Below are 20,852 nucleotides of genomic sequence, written 5' to 3'. Positions count from 1 at the left end.
CTGGTGAGTGAAGCTAGGTGAAAGTCCTGGTGAGTGAAGCCAGGCAGAAGAAAATCCTAGTGAGTGAAGCTAGGTGAAAGACCTGGTGAGTGAAGCCAGGCAGAAGAGAAGTCCTAGTGAGTGAAGCTAGGCAGAATTGAAAGTCCTAGTGAGTGAAGCTAGGTGAAAGTTCTGGTGAGTAAAGCCAGGCAGAGGAAAATCCTAGTGAGTGAAGCTAGGTGAAAGACCTGGTGAGTGAAGCCAGGCAGAAGAGAAGTCCTAGTGAGTGAAGCTAGGCAGAATGGAAGTCCTGGTGAGTGAAGCCAGGCACGGGGGAAAATCCAGATGGGTCAATGTTGACCAGACATCAGGTGAAAGTCCAAGTAGGTCAAGAGAGTGACCGGATACTTGGCATGATGAAGGAAAGTCCAAGTAGGTCAAAGGAATTGACCGGATACTTGGCAAGATGAAGTAAAAGTCCAAGTGGGTCAAAGGAATTGACCGGATACTTGGCAAGATGAAGTAAAAGTCCAAGTGGGCCAAAGGGATTGACCGGACACTTGGTGAGGGAGTCCTAGTAGGTCAAGGGTGACCGGATGCTAGGCATGATGAACCAACAGGTCAAGGTTGACCGCATGTTGGTTTGGGAGGCTTGGGACTTGGTTTTGGGCAAAAACCAGCTTCCGGATCAATCAGCCGATCGATTGACTGGAGCCCAATCGATCGGCCGATCGATTGGGGTGTCCCTGCGAGAAGCTTTCGTCCCAATCGATCAGTGGATCGATTGGGAGGCAGTCGCAAGTGCACAGTAGCCTGCTGGATCGATCGGTGGATTGATCCAGAGGTCCCAATCGATCAGTGGATCGATTGGGAAGCTGCGATTTGTCGCGATAAGCTTGGATCGATCAGCCGATCGATCCAGGCAAACTTTCTAGAGCACAGAGGCGCTCTGGATCGATCCGTGGATCGATCCAAAGCCTCCTCGATCGATTGAGAGCAATCCAATCGATCGGGATCCGACCGTTGGCGCAGATAAAGGCCGTTGGCGTGCGTCTTCTTCGGCAGAACTTTACGATTCATCTCCGATCCTCTCTAGAAGCTCTCCACACTTCTTCTCCACTCTACCGCCAGTTCTTGAAGAGTTCTTGGAGCAAGGTTTGCTAGTGATCCAAGTTCAAGAGGCGGGCAACAACAAGAAGTTAGGGTTAGGGTTTTTGCTGCATAACTTGTAAGCTTTTGCTTGTGTTTTGTTTCCCTTTCCTTCTTCTTGTATTGAGAGTGTTGTAGGGCTTCTCCGCCTTTGGTAGTTACCATAAAGGAGTGTTATTCATAGTGGAGGGTGTGTGTGTGCGTGGATCCTTGGACTAGTCACCTCTTGTGAGGTGGATACCAAGTAAAATCCATTTGTTAGCGTTGTATGCTTTTGTTTCTTTGTATTTCCGCTGCACATCCTTGAAGAAACAAGCAACGAAGCACACGAGCACGCGATGAGCTATTCACCCCCCCCCCCTCCCCTCTAGCTATATTTTGGTCCCAACAAGTGGTATCAGAGCGAGGTCGCTCTTCACCGGAATCATCGCCGGAAGGGGCAAACAAAACAAGCAAAGCTAGAGGGTAAAGAAGTTGAAGCAAATTCATCAAAAGTCAAAGATTTCAAGAAGCTCAACTTCAAGATGCAATTCCAAGATGGACTTGGATTTGACACAAGGGTGGCTCCACCGTACACATCCACAAGTTTCGATTCTTGGAAATCCAGAATCAAAAATTTTCTTATGATGGAGATAGAGCAATGGTTTGCTCTAATGGAAGGCTTCAAAGCTCCAACAAACTCCAAGGGCAAGCTTCTCAAGAAAAGCAAATGGAGCTTGGAGCAAATTCAAAGGAGCGAGGCAAATGATAAAGTGACCAAGCTTTTGGTCAACTTATTGCCTAGCCACATTTTGGCTCAAATCGGAGAATTCAACGATGCCAAGGAGCTTTGGAGCAAATTGGCAACAATCCATGAAGAACCCTCCACTGTACCGAATCAAGAGATCTCCAAAGAGGGCGACTCATTGGAGCAAGATCAAGAGCAGGACTCCGAAGTTGAGAGATGCTCAACTTTCGAAGAAGAGGAAGTCCAAGAAGCTTCATCCTCAAAGGAGTGCAATCAAAAGAGCAAGGAAGGAGCATATTCCTTGTTTCATGTACAAGAGGATGAAGAAGAAGGTGAAGCCTCCACCTCTAGGATTGAGGGGGAGCAATCTTCATTGACACCGGATCAAGAGCAAGAAGAATCCTCCACATCCGGGTCAAGAGAAGATAAGGATGAAGAAGCTTCCACCTCCGCAAGTCAAGCAAAATCGAATGGAGGAATATCTTCGGATCAAGAGGAAGCTTCTACCTCCGGATCAAAAGGAGAAGATGCCACCCCTACAAGCAAGGGTATAAACATTTCAATTAACGATAAAAATCATATCATATGCTTTGAATGTAGGGAACATGGGCATTACAAAAGTAAATGCCCTAAATTGGCCAAGAAAAGCGGCCAAGTGGCACAAAAGGGCAAGGTGAAGCCCAAGGAGACTATCCCCGGAACAAAGAAGAGCAAGGAGCACATTGTGTGCTTCTCGTGCAATAATAAGGGGCATTATCGAAGTCAATGCCCTGAGGGGAAGAAGGTGATCAAGGCTCAAGGAGGAAGCTCAAGTCAAGGGGGAGCCTCCAAGGTAAAAAGAAAGGTAACTTTTATTGAGCCTTCGCCTTTAAATCATGGTAAAAGGCATGATAGGTCTAACTTATATCATTTTAATGCTATTTACCATGAAAAAAGGAAGCGTGATAGCGTTAAGGAAAAACATATAGCTTTTCATGCTAAAACTACCACACCTAGGGTTAGGAAGGTAGATGAAAATCTAGGCAAGAAAACTAAGGATTTTAGTTATAGGCCTAGAAATAAAAATGCTCATGGGTTTAATGAAAAACCAAAATCTAAGGATTTAATGGTAGAAAATCAAGTCTTGAGGTCAAGGCTTGATAAAATGGAAAAGACCCTAAAAAGGATGGAAAATATCCTAAAAGGGCAAAATGAGCATAGCCTAGGTCTAGGAGCACAAAGGTCATCCAATGGCTATAGAGGTTTGGGATACAAACCCAAGGCTAAGAAGGATGTGCCCTCTTACCATAGGGTTCCATATAGCTATGGAACAAACCCTAGGTCTAGTGGTCAAGTCAAGAATACTAGGGAGGTCATCTCTAAGAGTATTTTTGCAACAAATGTGACTAAGACTTCTAAGAAGTCTAAGAAAGTCACAAACAAGATCACAAGGGAAGCAATCCATAGGGTTGACCTAGAAAAAGTAACCAAGGCTTCTAAGAAGTCAAACAAGGTCACTAGGAAGGTATCTAGGGAAGTTATCCCTAGTGAATACCTAGAGCATCCAAGGAGCACCAATAGGTTTTGGGTTCCTAGGAGCATCTTCTCTACCCCATAGATGGGCTAGAGAATGTCAACTCTAAGAAGAAGGGTAGTTAACCCAACTTTGAAGAAATTGACACTCAAGGAGCATTTTCAAGGTTATTATTAACCTTTGAAAATGAAATGGATTTATGATTTACTCTTTGAAAGAGTAAAATGTGTCAAATTGGAGAAGTATTGATTTTATTTTAAATTGGCACAATTTGAGAAAACATAAGAACTACCAAGTTGGGATTTTGGTATGTTCTTAGGAAATTAAAGGCAAGCTAAGCCTTAATTTAAAGTGCTACTCTTGTGGAAAAATGAAATTTGTCAATATTTGAGGAATACGCTTAATTTCAATTGGCAAAAATTAATCAAGAGAATTCGAAATGCCAATATAGGTTTTGGCATTTTCTTGAAGCACTTTTGGGCAATCTAGGTTTAATTTTTAAGTTAGCTAAGATTAAAGATACTTAGATAGGTAATCTAGGTAATTTTATTTATGCTAAACCTTGCCATGTTATGTTTGCCCATCACATGCCATGACACCATATTTAGTTTTATATTTTTCATTCATTACTTATTATGAAAAATACAAAAATACCATGTCATGTTATACATACATCATGTAATTATAGGAATCTTTCTTTTGAAAGCTATTTCATTTTGATGTATGCCATAACATTATCATGCATTATGTTTAATTCCTTAAAAGCAAGGATGGCATTTATCAACAAGTGTTTTCAACAAGTGTTGTCAACAAGTGGTATTAACAAGTAACATCCTAAGTGGATGTTCAATATCCACAAAATGCCTAGATAGATATGCATGATCCCTAGATTAGGGCAAAACTAAACTTTACATTTCACAAAGACCAATAAGATGACTTGTATGTGTTTTAGTGCACATTAGATACAAGTGAGATGTTAGGATGATGAACAAAACTCAAGATGTTGATTTAGTGCATTCTTTTGAGTTTTAAGTTCATCAAAACACATAGTTATGTGTTTTCCCATCATTGGGAAAGCTAATGTACAAGTCATGTGCATTAAGCCCAAGGAATATGGTGGGATATTGGTTTTAAAAATGTTTTTAAAATAATTTTGGAAAACCTTGGTGAAGGCTATCTTTTGAGAGTAATCACTATTGAATAGTTAGACACAAACTTGAAGAAAACACTAAAATTTTTGCAAGGTTTCAAGTTTGTATCAATCTTTGAAAATATGAAGTATTTTCTTAGAAAACTATTTTTCCTTGATAGTATATAACCTAAATAATGTCTATACAAATTTTTACGAGTTTTGGAATTTTGTAGATTTTTCTAGGGGCTTCTGAAATTCACAGAAAGTGAATTTCAGCAACTATTAGACCTCAATCGATCACCCGATCGATTGAAGGGTCTCAATCGATCAGGCGATCGATTGAGAGCAAGCTTCTCGCGAACAGAAGCTTTCTGGATCGATCCACCGATCGATCCAGCCCTCAGTGGATCGATTCAGCAAGGTTCAATCGATTGGAACCCAACTCCAATCGATCCAAGTTGCTGATTTTGGCTGGGAAGGCCTGATTTCAGCATCTTTGAACCTATTTTAGTCTAGGTAACCATTCCAAACCCCTGAAAATACATTTGTATACATAAAAAGGGTGTTTTCATGTGGAAAACAAGGATGGATTGGTTTAGCCCTAGTGAGTAAAGCTAGGTAAAAGGAAAATCTTGGTCAATGAAGTGAGATGAAAGTCCTAGTGAGGAAAGCTAGGCAATGTGACAGTCCTGGTGAGTGAAGCCAGTCACATGGAGATCCAGGTAGGTCAAGATTGACTGGACACCTTGTGATTGGAAGTTCAAGTAGGTCAAGGGATTGACTGGATAATTGACACAATGAGAAAAGTCCAAGTGGGTCAAAGGATTGACTGAACACTTGGTGAAGAAGTCCCAGCAGGTCAAAGTTGATCATATGCTAGGCAAAGAGGAGTTCCAACAGGTCAAGGTTGACTGGATGTTGGATAAAGGAACCCTAGACTTCGATTGGGAAGTTAGGGTTTAGTAATCAACTAGGTTAGTCGATTACCATAGCTTAAGCGACTAAGGTAATCACTTAAGCTTGGAATTACGAGAAAGACTTCCTAATCAATTGGTGTAATTGATTAGACATCGTAAGCGAATAGGGTAATCGCTTACAATGCCTTTATGCTTCGAACTGAATGGTTATGTTCAAAGCTTAAGCGATCAAGTTGATCGCTTAAGATAGTTCTCGTGTAACAGAAGGTTTCCTAATCGATTAGGCTAATTGATTAGGAAGGCTTAATCGATTAGGATAATCGATTAAGCTTGAAAAACTAACCGTTATTAGCCCGATAAAAGGCTTTGGCATGCACGGTTCTCGTGTAACAGAAGGTTTCCTAATTGATTAGGAAGGCTTAATCGATTAGGATGATCGATTAAGCTTGAAAAACTAACCGTTATTAGCCCGATAAAAGGCTTTGGCATGCACGGTTCTCACCAGTGCTTACAGTCCTCTTCTCCACTCTCATCATCAAGCTCGCCAGTTCTTGAAGCTACTTGGAGACAAATGTTGCAATACTTCCAAGGTCAAGAGGCATTCTCAAACAAGAAGAAGAAGCAAACTAGAGTTTCATGACTGTAATCTTGTAAGATTTCATTTTGTATTAGCTTGTATTTTCCTCTTCTTGTATTTTTTTGTGTGTGAGCTTGTACGAGGCTTCTCCACCTTCGGATTATTTCTGAGAAGGAGTGTTTCATAGTAGAGAGTGTACATGAGGGTCGGATCCTTAGATTAGTCACCTCTTCTTAAGGTGGATACCAAGTAAATCCATATTGTTAGCATTGGGGAGCTTTGCGTCTAGTTTATCCACTGCACATCATCATCGACAAAGCGCGAGAAGCTATTCACCCCCCCCCCCCTCCTCTAGCTCCAAGTGACCCAACACAATCCTCCCCTCAAACAAAGGACTATCATTACTCACATGGTCTAGGCCTTCCTGTAAGAATCTTGTCACTCTTGACCTGCTTCGAGCCTCCCTGCAAGCATCTGATCACTCTTGACTTACTCTGGGTCTCCCCTCAACTTCGTTCAAGGTCAACCCACATGACATCCGGTCTGGACCATGACTCTGATATCATTAAAATTGTCACGTTTCAAGGGTATGCTTGTCTTCCAACCAAATGACGCCCCCTTATGATAATATGCGATACAACATGATAAAAAGCCCAAATAGCTATTGATCAACATAAATCATATACAACAATAAAACAAAGCGGTCGAATGTAAAGATACATAAATCTCAAGTGTTGCGTACTGGTATGACTTTGACACCATAAATAACCACAATAAAAAATAAAGTAACAAAACAAAACCAGTACTACATGTCTATTGTGACAGAAATATAAGCTGAAATCAGAATGTAGAATAGACACTGAAAGCTCTCGATGTGTGATGGGACTAACAGCCATGACCTCTCAGCGATATACTATATCCTCTACTTGCCACCTAAGGAAGAAAAGAAACCCCAGCAAATGGGTAGTGAGTACAAATTACTCGACAGGTATAGGAAAGATAGTGCATGAACTAAGTGTAAGGAGATCAAAGGAAATAGTGTTTCAAAGGTAATATTTATGAACCACGATAAGAGTAAGAGCATAATCAAACTACATATACCAACCTAATCAGCCAAGTGAAATACCATGAACAACAGTAAGTAAAGATTAGCAATGGTACTGCCCACAACAACATGAGCAACATATAACAGTATATAACAAGTATGCAAAAGACATATCACAAGCATATGCAATGGTCAATGTTGGCACACAACTCCAGCTACCACTACTCTGAGTGGTCGGGTGGGTGGACATGACAAGTAGCTATCTAGCTACTAACTGCACTCAACTCCAGATACTCAGTGTACAAGTAGCTATCTAGCTACTAACTGCACTCAACTCCAGCTACCACTACACTGAGTGACCGAGTGAGCAGTCACCTCACACAACTCTAGCTACCACTACTCTAAGTGGCCGAGTGGGCAGTCAAAATATATCACAATTATTGATGGCTCTCTCAACCACGAATAAGAGACAATGCTCGATAGGATATACTAACAGTCACCGACAACTCTCTCAACCATGAATGAGAGACAATAGTCGACAGAAAATACTAACAGTCACAGACAACTCTCTTAAACATAAATGAAAGACAATAATCGATAGGACGTATATGGTGTAAAAAAAAAAGGGCAGCCCGGTGCACGAAGCTCCCGCCATACAGGGTCCCGGGGAAGGATCCATTGTACGCAGCCTTACCCTGCTTTTTGCAAGAGACTGTTTCCAGGATTCGAACCCGTGACCTTTTGGTCACATGGCAACAACTTTACCATTTCTAGGACGTATATAATGTAATGATAATTAAAAAGTAAACAATCACATCCACAGGAGTAGATAATCTCTATGCAACCGTAATACAATCATATCCAACAGTATGGATAATCTCTATGCAACAGTAATATAGGTATGAGCTATCGTAATATATATAAACAAAACAACAGATATACATGATACTCATACATGGATAGTGAAGAGACTGTATAGATATCAAATAGATCACTTCTAAGATCAAGCAAGTAAGTATCAACTCAAGTATAAATAACAGTAGAGTCAAGATAATTAAACTAACTATACAATAAAAACTCATGCACTAAGATCAAAGATCTATAGAGGTCAAGGAAGAACTACCCACTTGATATGTAGGTCATGCTGACTGTCTTTACGTCTGAAAGTTTGCCTCGAATCAAAATCCTACAACATAGAATACAAAGTGTAGCTAAGTTTACCATGAGTTTGGTAGTAGAATCAAATTGACTTATTAATCTATTGATTTCCACGGAGCTCACTTTTCATTGGATCTAGTAATTAATCACATAAACCAATTCTTAGCAAATCGATTTAATCAAGATATACGTTAACCAACGTACTCCAATTAATTGAACTACTTGGTTACCCACATACTAAATTAACCATTAAACTGGTTAACACTAGACTGATCCTCCCGCTAAACTTAATTAATCACATTAATTAATTAACCCTAATTCAATTAACGAGTTAAACAAGCTATCTCACTAGTGCGGGTTGACAGTGGCCTAGAGGACAATCGACGATCATTGTGGATCAGCGGTGGCCAGCGCACGAGCAAGGACAGCGGGGTCGTGGCTGACCGCGGGAACCGCAGGGTTGCCCATGGTATCCGCGGAGCTGGCTGTGGTTGTGGGCTTGCAGCAGTGGGTGTGAGCTAGCCGCGGTGGTCGTGTCTGTCCATGTCTAGCCACTGCGACTAAACGCGAGGGGCCATAAGCGACCACCGTGGTCAAACATGTAGTACAAGTTTTGTTTTGTTACTTTATTTTTTATTATGGTTATTTGTGGTGGCAAAGTCACACCGGTACACAACACTTGAGATTTATGTATCTTTACATTCGGCCCTTTTGTTTTATTATTGTATATGATTTATGTCTACCAATGGCTATTTGCGCCTTTTATCATGTTGTATCGCATATTGTCACAAGAGGGTGTCGTCTAGTTGGCGGATAAGTATACTCTCGGGGCGTGATAGCTAGCTCTTATAATGGTGACTTTATATCATTTTGATTTTGCTTCTCTAAGTGATAACCTTTAAAACAACATTTCAACGCACAAAACAAATGCATAAACTCCATGACACTCATTATATTTCAAATGAACATAATCTAATCATGATCGAGTGTGTAAAAGCTAGCATGTAGCTTCTACAACGTGTAGTAGCTACCTGCTAGTTTCTAATAATGCTGAATTCAGGGTATTTTTGGGATAAATCATGAGAGAGGTGCCCATTTGATTTTTTTTTTTTTTAGAAAAAGGGGCGCTAATCTTATGTTTCTCTTAATTTGGGGTGCCCTTTTGATTTTTTCCCGTGAAAATTATATGTTGGTTGCAAGAATACCAACAAGGAACAAATCTTACTACGGTGACCAATATGTGCATTTGAATGTTACAATTCTTACATAAGTTTCTTCTCTTTCTACTTCCTAGTGTCTCATTTGTGCTTCCATGGTTTTTAGGTCGCATTTTCTCTATTAACCAGGAATGTGACACATGAACAGTGTAAGCTGATTGAGAAGTACTTTGAAAAATTAGAGCAAAGTTATTACGAAAAGGACGAGGCTACTGCAAGAGCATCTGGATTTTACTAATCATCAATGGAATTGCTTCGGTTGTATAGGTTTTGTTTGAGTTTCTAAATTTTGTCTTTGTAAAATTTGAGTAGTATTTATAGTTTTACCGGTGAACACGCTGATAAACATAAACAGATAGGATCCATATTTGGAATAGATATTTTTTAGCTCCCCTTCGCTGTTTTTCTAGTCGTTTGAGTGTAGCTGGATAGAAGTACTAGCTTGTAAGAAGCAATGTGTAAATATTGTATAGGTTGAAATTGTTAAGTCTTTTATTTTGTTTCATGGAAGCTATATGAACTTAAAATAAAAAAGGTAAACATTTAATTATTTTCATTCAAAAGTGATTAATGAGTTTAAAATTTTGGTTTCATATCAAAGTGATACCATTATAGTCTTAATGACCTGTTGAGTCTAACACCCTAATGACTTGTACGTCTGTATTTTTTTATATATTTTAATTATTTTAATAATTATTTTTATCATTAATAACTTTTAAAAGTTCAGATTTAGTAGTCCCTGGAATCTATCTTATATATATATATAGAATCTTTTAAGATTGCTAATAATTTTACACCAAAAGTATTTGATGATTTTTAGCTAAAATTGTTTGCTAACTTTAAATGACAAGAGACCTTGAATGGATTCAATTTTTAAAAATAAAAATTTAAGTGTTAATGATCTTAAGAAGTCATATGTTTTTTTTTTAAATTGCAGTTACATGCCTAGTGATCTCCTAAACATATTTTATTTTCAAATTTAAAGCTTTTTTTAGGTTTCTGAATGATTTATTTATTTTTATCAGAAGTCATTAACAGTGGCTGCCTATTTGGATGTGGGTTCTCATGTTACAGCATGCCAATCTTTCTCCATATCTGCGTTCGAATGCAGCTTCAGGTTGGCTAATTTCTCTATCACAATTGAGGTCCTTTGTGCATCCATGCCAAATCACTATGATTCGATATAATGATTATTAAACGCAACATATATTCTTGTTCTTTTCAATCTATTCAAAACTGGAAATACATTATTATGAAAATTAATTGTCAACAACCAAACAAATCAAAATAGATGTTTGATCTCAAAAGACCAGACAATTTTGATTCTGAGCGTTACAGACTGAACATGTAAAGTCTGTCAGATTTCATAGTTTAACAGTGGATTTAGCTCTTGAGACTTAATTTACTGAAATGCTTTTGCAGGAGGAATCGATCACCAGCTGCCTGTTTCAGGGTAAATTCTTTCAATCTCTTCGACAAGCCGTCTCTTCTCGTCTTTTAGTTCTTCATTCTCTTTCTGAAGCTCTTCTATGTGTTTAGTTTGCTCAGAATCTTTCCTGGAAATAATTGTAACAATAAAATGAGCAAAATGTTCAAAGGATTAAGTTGCAATTCACATTCTATTCAAAAACAAGTTTATTAATACAACAAAAATGCCAAAGTGATAGTGACTTCATTGCAATCAGAGAAGAACTGTAATGCAAGTTGATTGAGTGCCAGAACAAAATGTTCTTCCGATTGAAAATGGCTTGTTAACAAATTCAGAAGGAGAATGACTTACTTTATACATCTGTCAAAGAAAGAGTCCTAATGTATAGATTTAGGGATTAACACATGCTACTTTGTTTTTTCCCATGCTAGTGGAAGAAAGCTGCCATACCTATTCATGAATGAGAGGTTAAATTTCAGCGACCGTACTTCCTTCTCAAGCGTTTCACAGCGCTTAAGAACTGCTTGCATATCTGACGGCAATGCAGGTGCCAAACTCTTCTCCTTTGCCTCTGCCATTCTGAATGATGAAGTGTTGAAGTTAAACAAAATTAGAACTTTTAGTAAAATACTGAAATGCTAATCACAGTAGTTGCAAACAGATGAATAGATTACGTGTCTGCTTAATGTGCAGTACTTGAAGATATTTGGAACTTCAGGGCTTAATTTAGTAAATTATAACCTAAATTTCACTGATTGTTGGAAACTGGGTATGATTACAAGTTCAAGTAATTGGGAACATACTTTCTTGAGCGCTCGATCCTGCGCTTCTTTGTAGGATCACCTTTGTCCACTGCATAAGTTTTCTAGTTAGAGAAGATGAATAGATAAAAAAAAAGAAGAAGCCAAATCATTGCATTTAGAATTGGTTGAAAGGATGGGCCAGCTTAAGTATAATTAAGATATCAAAGTTTTTGTAGAATGGGGTCATCTATGCAAAATTGTTAGATGCGTCTTAAAATGGATAAACCTCCTATCTACATTCTCAAAATTTGAGGATGCAGATGAGTTCCATTTTTTAAAAAAGAAAAAGCAAAATTTGAAAATTAGCAAGCCATACCTGAAATTACGGAGGAATTGACTGATCGCAACCGAACCAAATTTCCTTTCTGAGAAAGCAAATTCTTAGTGATTAAGTTATGATCTTCAAAAATTCACCTATGATATGACATACCTTTGTTTCATCCTTTACATTGTTTTGCAACTTGTGTTCTCCATATTCTGCAATATACAAATGATGAGAAAAGAAAGAAAGCACACTCAAAAATATAAGATCCACTAGATGCATATATCATTGAAAGATAACTTCAAAATCTAATCAATTTAGAAGTTAACAAATTTTATACAACATCATTGGTGTTCTTTTTTAGGATAAGAAGGAAATCCTTATATATTAATATATTTGTTGAAATTCATTGGCCAACTATTTATGTCAAAGAAATTAATTGGCTAATCATTTATGCCAAATATATAGATATTAAGAAATAGACCAATTTATATTTATAGAATGGAGCAGCACACTTGTCTATGTGGGACCAATGAACATGACATTGTTCATGTGGGGCCAATGGTCGTAGAGCTTCTTACCTTCAATGTGCTCCTCATGCCCATCATGGCGTAGAGGTACGCACCTATTCTTAAAAATCTAACATGCTGAAATTGATTGGCTAACCACTTTTAAAAGTTCGAGCTATTAGGCAAGAGATCGATTTATATTTAATATAATGGATCAATAACCACCGCACTTATCCATGTAAGATCAATGGATATGGAGCCTCCTAACTTTGGCAATGTTGAATCCCATTGAGCTATTGTATTACATTCAATCTCTAGATGCATATATGCAATTAAAGTATATTAATAGACATAGAAGCTATACAAGAAAATTTTACTTTGCTACTGACACTTGTTCCTCAATTAGCCTATATACATTTAATGGTTTCATCAGGCTCTTAACTAAGCAATCTGTTTAAATTTGTCTGAGTTACCCTCAAATTTATAATGGAGTTAATAGTATTTAGACAGAAGGTTATATGGAAGACACATGATTAACTTGTCACCAAATTCTATGTTTGTCTTTCCTACGAAAGAATAAGTTTAGTTGTGTTATGTTCGTTAGAAACATCATTATCTAAAAAACTTGTTATGAGAGGTTTTATATCTACATGTTGGTTCAACAAAATGAAAGATATAACTCCATAATTATTTGGTTGAAAGCAGCCAATCTCATACCTTGCATCCGAACTTTCCATAAAAGAAAATCCCCAGAGGTTTTCGAGAAATCAGGGAAAATTATACAAATTTCATAAGTAGACTACCAATATGAAAAATTCAAAGTTAATGCGCCAAAAAAAGAGAATTAAGTTAATAAGAACGCATCCCTAGCCATTGCAGCTCATAATTAAGAGAATGGAAACATACCTATAATTTTACGATTCAAATTTTGATTTCCCATAGACCTTCTGGAACTCTCACAAATGGAATTAGTTTGTGCAGAGTTGGCAAGATCATCACATGCATCGAAGCCAATGGTGAAGGCAGCAACTGCCATAGACGATCCACTCTGTGATGGTTCTTCAGACGTAGCAGTTCTGAACTGGTTTGCCGAAGTAACAAATTCTTCAGTATTTGGCTCCAACAATATCTCAAACTTTGAGTTCATTGGATTCTGCTCTTGAATAGATGATACCAAATGAAACTTGTTGGCTGACCAGTAGATCTCATTTTGGATGTTTTGATTGCAGATGAGATTTACTTCTGGTTGAATATTTGAAACCACAAAGGAAGTATCTTTGAGATTTTCACTGACATTAAATTGTCTAGCGAGCCTTTTCTTTTCCAGTGAGCCTTTGAGCAAGCTGACCACAGAAGAAACAGGGTCTGCTGTTGCCACTGGAGGAGTATCAAAAGGATAAGTAGTTGAATTGGAGGGAGACATAAATGTTTGAACTTGAGTGCCAATTTCGACCACGGAATCGTCACAGAATTCATTTGAAAGTTTTGTTGGCCCTTGTTCAATCCCTATTATTGTGGTATTATCTTGAGACTCTGTAATAGCTTGCATCTGGCTATTTTGCATGGCCGCATACCTCTTCCTGCAGAAAAAGGAAAAAAAGATGAATTCAATGCACACAAGAATCTGAAGCAGAAGTCTCAAAATTTTGGAGGTTGACTATATTGCTTTATTCTGGAAGGTAATTTTAATACCTCGTAATTGTATAAGAGTCCACTAATGTTTCTTTGCAGGCTATGCTTATCCATCACCATCTTAATTCATCCAACTTATCTAATCGCAATATTTGGATAATCTTCAATTGTATGGTTATGTTAACATATTTTTCTCTTTTTTTCTCTCAAGATCCATTGACATTATATCTAATTGCTCGAGAGTCATAATATTCATGATTCTATCATTTTTCATCTCTTTCACCACTATCTTAATTTCGCCACATTTTTTAGTTTGAGTCTATTTCTTAAGTTTGCTAGGTTTCATGTGATTATAGTGAAATATCACTTCAGAGCATGGCCAAAATATAACAGTTTCCCAGTTCCCAGTAGCAAAGAACAAAAGAAAAAGGAAAAAGTATGAAGACAACCGACTACTTGCAACATATAAAATTAGATTAACTATGAAGGTCAGTTTCTAAGGATCATTTCTTCAAAGTCAGATAAAGAATCAAGTATCCTACCGTAGCTCTGAAGACCGACTTCTTGTCATTGGTTGGGAACTGTGAAACCATGCCTGGATAAAAATTAACCATCATTCACATAAGTTTCAGTGACATTGAAAAAGATAATCTTTAGAATAATGTGTTTAGATTGTTTGAATTTAGATGTTTTAAATTGTAATCAGACCTTGGCCAATAGAAAGTCACTAGCTTGGATGCTTTTCTCTGCAGCGTTCCTAATCAAGTATTCAAGGGGTCAGTCATAAAATTAATGAAATATAAATCTTAAAGGTTTCATTGATGAAATATGTGCCTCAAAAGCTTATTCTATTAGGATATAGCACAAAATTAATAAAATTTTCCATTTTGTTAGTTCTGATAAAGCAACACAACATGAAGATGTATGTATCAACTCAAAAGCTCTAACTTTTTGTCATTTTATTTCAAACAAGGATTGACAGTCTTTTTTGAGAACATTGTGTGTTACTCACTTGATAGTATCCTGGACATCAGGTGACTGGTCATTAATCATGCTCAAGCATTTATCCTCTGTGTTTGTCTTCTGTGCGGTGCCGTTTTGCTGGTTTCCAAGAGTAATGATCTCTGATGATATTCTGCAAGGAGTACAAGTTACTTGCTAACTCGAAAACGATGCCAATAAGCAAATTCTTTCAGATTGTGTTCTCATGTTTTCATATCATTCAGTAAGATTAACCATCAAATACTTCAGAATTATAGCATTTCTTAGCACCCCTTCGTGATAATTCAAAGAAGGGAAAGTGTAGCATACAACTAATTTATTATTTCAAAATAAATAATAATATAGCACATCAAGAAGATTTACATGTTATACATGGCAAAAAAAAAAAAAAAATCTTAAGATAGCTGAATCATGATTGAAAGCAAAAAATTAGCAAGTGCTAATTTTCATTTTTTGAGATGAATGGAACTAGGAAAATACCACAGAAATACCGAGAGACAGATTTAATAGCCTTTCTAACACGCCATGTTACTAAAATCCTCTGATTTCATGGCTACATTTCTTTCTCTGCTATTGATTCCCATACATGATTTTTAAATAATGTTAAAATATTAATTCCCTGGGAATAATATTTTTCAAGGCCTGAACAACTAAATTCAGAATTAAGATTCAATTGCTGCAGAAAATAATGAGATGAGATGTTGAAACCAGGGACTGTTAATCAACTTACTTTCGTGATAGTTGACGAGTACGATTAGCACCATTCGCTGGGCTGAAACCAGGAATCTAGATAATGATCAAGCAAACATGTGTTACAAGTGACAAAATTAATCATCTTAAAACCTTTGAACTGACATCTAAAGTAATCAGACAATGATGCAAGTTAACTTTATGAAGTAGGCTCTAGTAGCAATAAAAATACCATGGGTGACTAGATATGAGAGTTCTTACTCTCTAGAGAATAGATCAATTTCTCATGGACTCCATTCATGACAAGACAATACAAAATATGACACAAATCCACATATTGATATTAATTATTGGTTATGCTATTCAACTGATTGCTTATAATTTTGTTATGCACTGCTGATTTACAATAATACATCATAATACGTGAGTACTAATTCTTGTCTTTACTCTGTTAAATACCACTTTTACTCAAGATCACTATTGTGATTGAATCATTGTTTGGAAGATTATGGCCACATTTCAATCAGCTACGCTCTATCTAATTATGAACCATCCTCCATTGGATCACCATGCATGCACCTTGCCCCAGGGCGTAGCTGAGCCGATAACCATGTGGTAGATTTGTAGAATTGAGCAAGGGTCGAATCCCAGCAAAAGCCGTGAAAATGCCCTCCCACATGGGGGCTGCTCGGTACCTGATTTACTCCCTACCAATGGTGTGGGATAGTCATAGGGGGGTCGCCAGGGTGATGGGTTTTACCTTTTTGTATAACTATGCATGCACCTTGTGTGCTAAATACTACCATTGCTAAAAAAAGTCAGGTTACAAAGTCATGGCAAAATTATTTTTCCATCATTAGAGTAGAACAAAAAATAAACTCAGTAAACATGAACAATTGAGCAGGTTTAAGCTTTATTCCTACCTCTCCATTCATCAGCCAGGTGTGGAAGAGCTCCTCGCTGTCTCCTCTACAAGTCTGCAATGTTGTCCTGCATCCTAGCATCTCCATGTTTGGTGCACAGCTCCCAAACGAATTCTCAATAAAAGAACTCAGAATCATCTCCTCAGTTGAGCTCCTAAGCAAGTCTGAAAAACCTCTCCCCTCCATCTCCATGAAAAATATTCTCCCTTTGCGCTTTGGCCTTTTTAAATTTAAGCAAAAGATAGCCCTTCTTAATCTCTTGTTTTCACTTCCTAAAATTCAAGCTCAAATCCAACTCAGCTTTATAACTGCAGCATCCAAAAATTAGAGTTGTCAGAGACTTTGAACTGCAAAAACAGATGAATTTACAGTTAACAAACTTAACCAAGCTAATATCCATCATGTACTCACTTCTTGATTTCTTATTCATCCTTCATCTCCACCTCTTGAAATCTCAACTGAAATCCAACACCAGCTGTTTAGAACTATCTATGGTATCCAGCAATCAGAATTTGGTTAGAAAGTTGGCTGTCTCCAGTTAACCAAGGACCAGAAACCTTCAACATCATAAACCCAATATAGTATAAGATTTTGCCAAGCAAAGTTGAAAGTAGTGGTTAACAAGGATGCTCCTAGAACCTTCAGTCCTAAGTAGCTCCTCTACTGTCAAATCCCCTAGTAATAGATTTCACCAAGTTAATCCAAGCAGAAGAATCAAATGCATCCTACAACAGGCGATAGCAGAAGTTTGCTAATTAATCTAGTTTTGAGAATGATAATTAAATAGAGGTCTGAGTATCCATAATAAATTTGGTCAATGGTGGACCAAGTGGGACTAACTAATGGAATCTTGGGACAAAGATCTTGCAAATATTCCAGGGTAAGGTTCTTGTCCTTTTCTTGATGGGAAGAAAGTCAAATGTTGCTGAAAAATTTTAATCTGATTGATGGCCATGTAAAAATGAAACATAACTTTTTTATATTAAAAAGAAATGATCAAATTCAATGGCAGATAGCAATGGACTTGTAGCTAGACCATCAAATTTGAGGTGTTTTTAACTTTTTCAAGCTATCTGTGACTGAAAGTTAAGCAATATTTGTTAGTGCATGAATAAATCAATCAAAGATTAAAAGTCAGGAGCATGTGAAAAGTCAACTGCAAAAGTGAATGACTAATTTTTAGAAGATCCAGAAAACTGAAATATTTTGTAAACTCACAACCTGGTTATTGATACCATCCTAAAAATTTGATTCAGTGACCAAACATATGTTTAAGATCTCACAAACCTAGTTTATTTTCTACCAAATGCATAAGATAGAAAATTAAGGTTATTCACAAATATTCCTCCTGCTGAAAATACCCCCAAAAGAATGAAACTTCATCAACTAGGATTACCAGCTGGTTTGGTTTGAAAACGCAGAGTAAACGATGAACTGGTAAAATTTCCTGTTTAATAGTTCTATCATCATCAAATGGGACACAAGGTCTAGATTAACTGCAACACTTAACTTTTAGTGTAAGACGAACATGAAAATGACTCAAAACATTGACTATTATATTCAGGGGATCAACAACAAACAGGCTATCTGCATGACTTCAGCATTGGCAGGAAAGATGGAGCAGGTGGGCAAAAAAGGCCTTTTTACCGAACCATCACTTTTATATTCCTCCGTAGAGTTGGCAGGAATTCCACTGAAGGAGCATAAGCCGGCATCAGCATGATTGATATTGCGTGGGGTAGAAAGCAAGTGACAAGGAGAAGACTAAGCATCGAGAGCAGCCACCGTCCATCTCCTGGATCAATCAGCACAGCGGCAGAAGATTCATCTTATTATAATCAAGGTGATGAAAGTGATGGTCATTGGCCAACCTCATCGATTGGCTAGTGCTTTGCCTGCCTGCAGCAGAGTTTACAAAGGTTTCTCGCCATTTGGGATCTGGTAATGGTTTCCATTTTCACAACAGAGAAACCGAGAGAGTTTGATCAATCAGATGTTTAAGCAAATTTCTTTGCTTTTTTGTTTTTTTTGGATTGAATGGCGTCCCCATGCAAATTTCTTGTGAACGAATTATCTTGCAAAATATGACCACCTCACTAACAGTTTGTGATGAACTCCATGAAAAACATGGAACTAGTAGTTGTAAATTCAAATTTCAAAGGGAGCAAAAATAACATTTCCATAGGAAAAAACAATCGCCAGGAGGAGATTTAAGTGCCATAAGCTTCCCTATATTGAAGAATCAAAGCTCAGAGCACTTCGGAGCATGGCACTGTGGACAAATATATCCATCAGGCTGCAAAACAAGCAAGCTTGTTATGTTCATCTGTTCTTGGAAAGATAAAGAGGAGTTACTATGTAAATCATTCGATTTATCAAGAGATCATTCAACAGGGTAATTCATTGGCTTTGTTTAGGTAGTTGGATTGGATTATAATTGTTGGCCTGAAGAACGGCAATCAGATTTTAAGGATCTTCTAAAGATAATAATAATAAAAAAACATTAAGTAAATTAAGATAATAGAGACTTACTAGGGCAAATCGCCCTAAATTCCCTTTATGCAAACAATGTTAGGAAAATTGATTTGGTGATAATTAGGCATAAGATGATTATTTCGTGAGTAGATCATCGTAAACTAATTTCTCGAGTGAATGAAAAATTAATATTTAATGAAGGGTTGCTCTGGTATGATTGGACAGAATTTGATTCGCATACGAGTTGGATTTATGGTTAAACGCTAATTCGAGAACGTGCAACTATTGAGGGGTATGAAATTATAATTAATTTCATTGATTAATTTATTGATTGATTAAAAGATTAATCATTATAATATTAATTAATTGATTAGTTAATATTTACAATAGATTAACTAAATAGTTAATCATATTAATCAATTAAATTAATTATAATGAAAAAGTTTAAGTGAAAAGGTTTAAGAGAAAAAACACATCTCATATCTTTTCACCTCTTAGAAAAAACCTTTCACCCCTTGAGAGTAATCCTTCATCCTTATAAAACAAACCTCATTCCTTTCACTCAAATCACTCAATTCTCAAGTTGTAAATTTTTCTCTTGAGTTCTATTCTCTCTCTCCTCTCTTAAGAGTTTCAAGTCTTCGAAAGTTCGACATGGTTCAAAATTTAGAGTGCTCTTATTTCAAGACACAAATCGTTGTATCTTGGGAGACGATTACTAATAAACCATAAGCACCTGAGCGGGGCAATATCGTCTTAAGGAAAGAAGATATAGCCTTCACTTCGACCTTAATGCTCTTATCTTTAGGGATGAGTTTACCCAAAGGGATTGTGTCGATATCTAAAGGGATGACTCGACGACCGACAAGATTAATCAAAAGGAGATGTCGAGAGTATAAATGGGGCAAGGTCCACATCGCCATACCGAGCTTCACCAGTGAGAGTCATTGACTCATCATCGAGATGACTAACCGGGCCCAACTGTTGGATCTTAACACCGAAAATCCATATACCCATATTTTTCCATTGAGGAAAACATGTCCAACAAACTCAACTTTCTTTTCGGTCCAAAAAATTTATTCACTCTTTGTATGTAATTTTTTTTTTTACTTCAATTCCCTAATGCACATCGATTTATCTAATTGCCCTCATTTTTTTATGTCAAAAAGTCCAAAATAAAATATAATTTTTCTAAATTTAGCACATTCAAACTAAAATCTAGTATATTTTCTATCAAATTGAGCACGATTCTTCTTCTGTCTGACCAATCGACCAATCGATTAACTTAGGTTCCCAATCAATTCAGCCTAAGTCAATCGATTGGTATGACTCTCAATCGATTGATAGATAGAAAAAGAGTCGTGCTCAATTAAATAAAAAACATTCTCGATTCTAATGAAATGATATTGAATTTAAGAGAAATTATACTTCATTTGGACTTTTTGTATCTATAAAAAATCTATAAAAAATCATAAGAGCTTCTGTTCCCTTACAACGAACTGATCGATTACCGATCGATTCTCAATTGATTGAAACTATCCAATTGATAGAAAATATATTAGATTCTAATTAATGATAGTGAATTTAGGAAGAATTATATCTTATTTTAGAATTTTTTATCTAAAAAATACGAGGATAATTAGGTAAATCAATATATATTAGGGAGTTAAAGTATTACATACCGGAGGTGAAGTAATTTTTTTTTTGATATAA

The 20,852-nt window shown here is 36.9% G+C and overlaps 1 protein-coding gene across 2 annotated transcripts; it reads right to left on the bottom strand.

Moving 5' to 3' along the window:
- Positions 1 to 10,607: 10,607 nt before the first annotated feature.
- LOC122038049 (protein CYCLOPS-like) lies at positions 10,608 to 18,952 on the bottom strand. Of its 2 annotated transcripts, none has more exons than XM_042597610.1 (13): positions 18,312 to 18,952; positions 17,076 to 17,221; positions 16,665 to 16,972; positions 15,782 to 15,837; positions 15,062 to 15,184; positions 14,758 to 14,806; positions 14,592 to 14,644; positions 13,324 to 13,997; positions 12,077 to 12,123; positions 11,963 to 12,011; positions 11,647 to 11,695; positions 11,294 to 11,422; positions 10,608 to 10,970 (listed from the first exon to the last, which is right to left on the bottom strand). In XM_042597610.1, the coding sequence occupies exons 3-13, from the start codon at positions 16,854 to 16,856 to the stop codon at positions 10,847 to 10,849; spliced, it is 1,545 nt and encodes a 514-aa protein (XP_042453544.1). In that variant the 5' UTR covers positions 16,857 to 16,972; positions 17,076 to 17,221; positions 18,312 to 18,952; the 3' UTR covers positions 10,608 to 10,846. The 2 variants fall into 2 exon arrangements, with proteins under 2 accessions (XP_042453544.1, XP_042453545.1); XM_042597611.1 differs by lacking the exon at positions 18,312 to 18,952 and adding an exon at positions 17,304 to 18,300.
- Between the last annotated feature and the right edge of the window lie 1,900 nt (positions 18,953 to 20,852).

This window comes from Zingiber officinale, chromosome 1A (assembly GCF_018446385.1).
Source record: "Zingiber officinale cultivar Zhangliang chromosome 1A, Zo_v1.1, whole genome shotgun sequence".
Lineage (NCBI taxonomy): Eukaryota > Viridiplantae > Streptophyta > Magnoliopsida > Zingiberales > Zingiberaceae > Zingiber > Zingiber officinale.
This window is presented reverse-complemented; position numbering and strand designations above follow the sequence as displayed.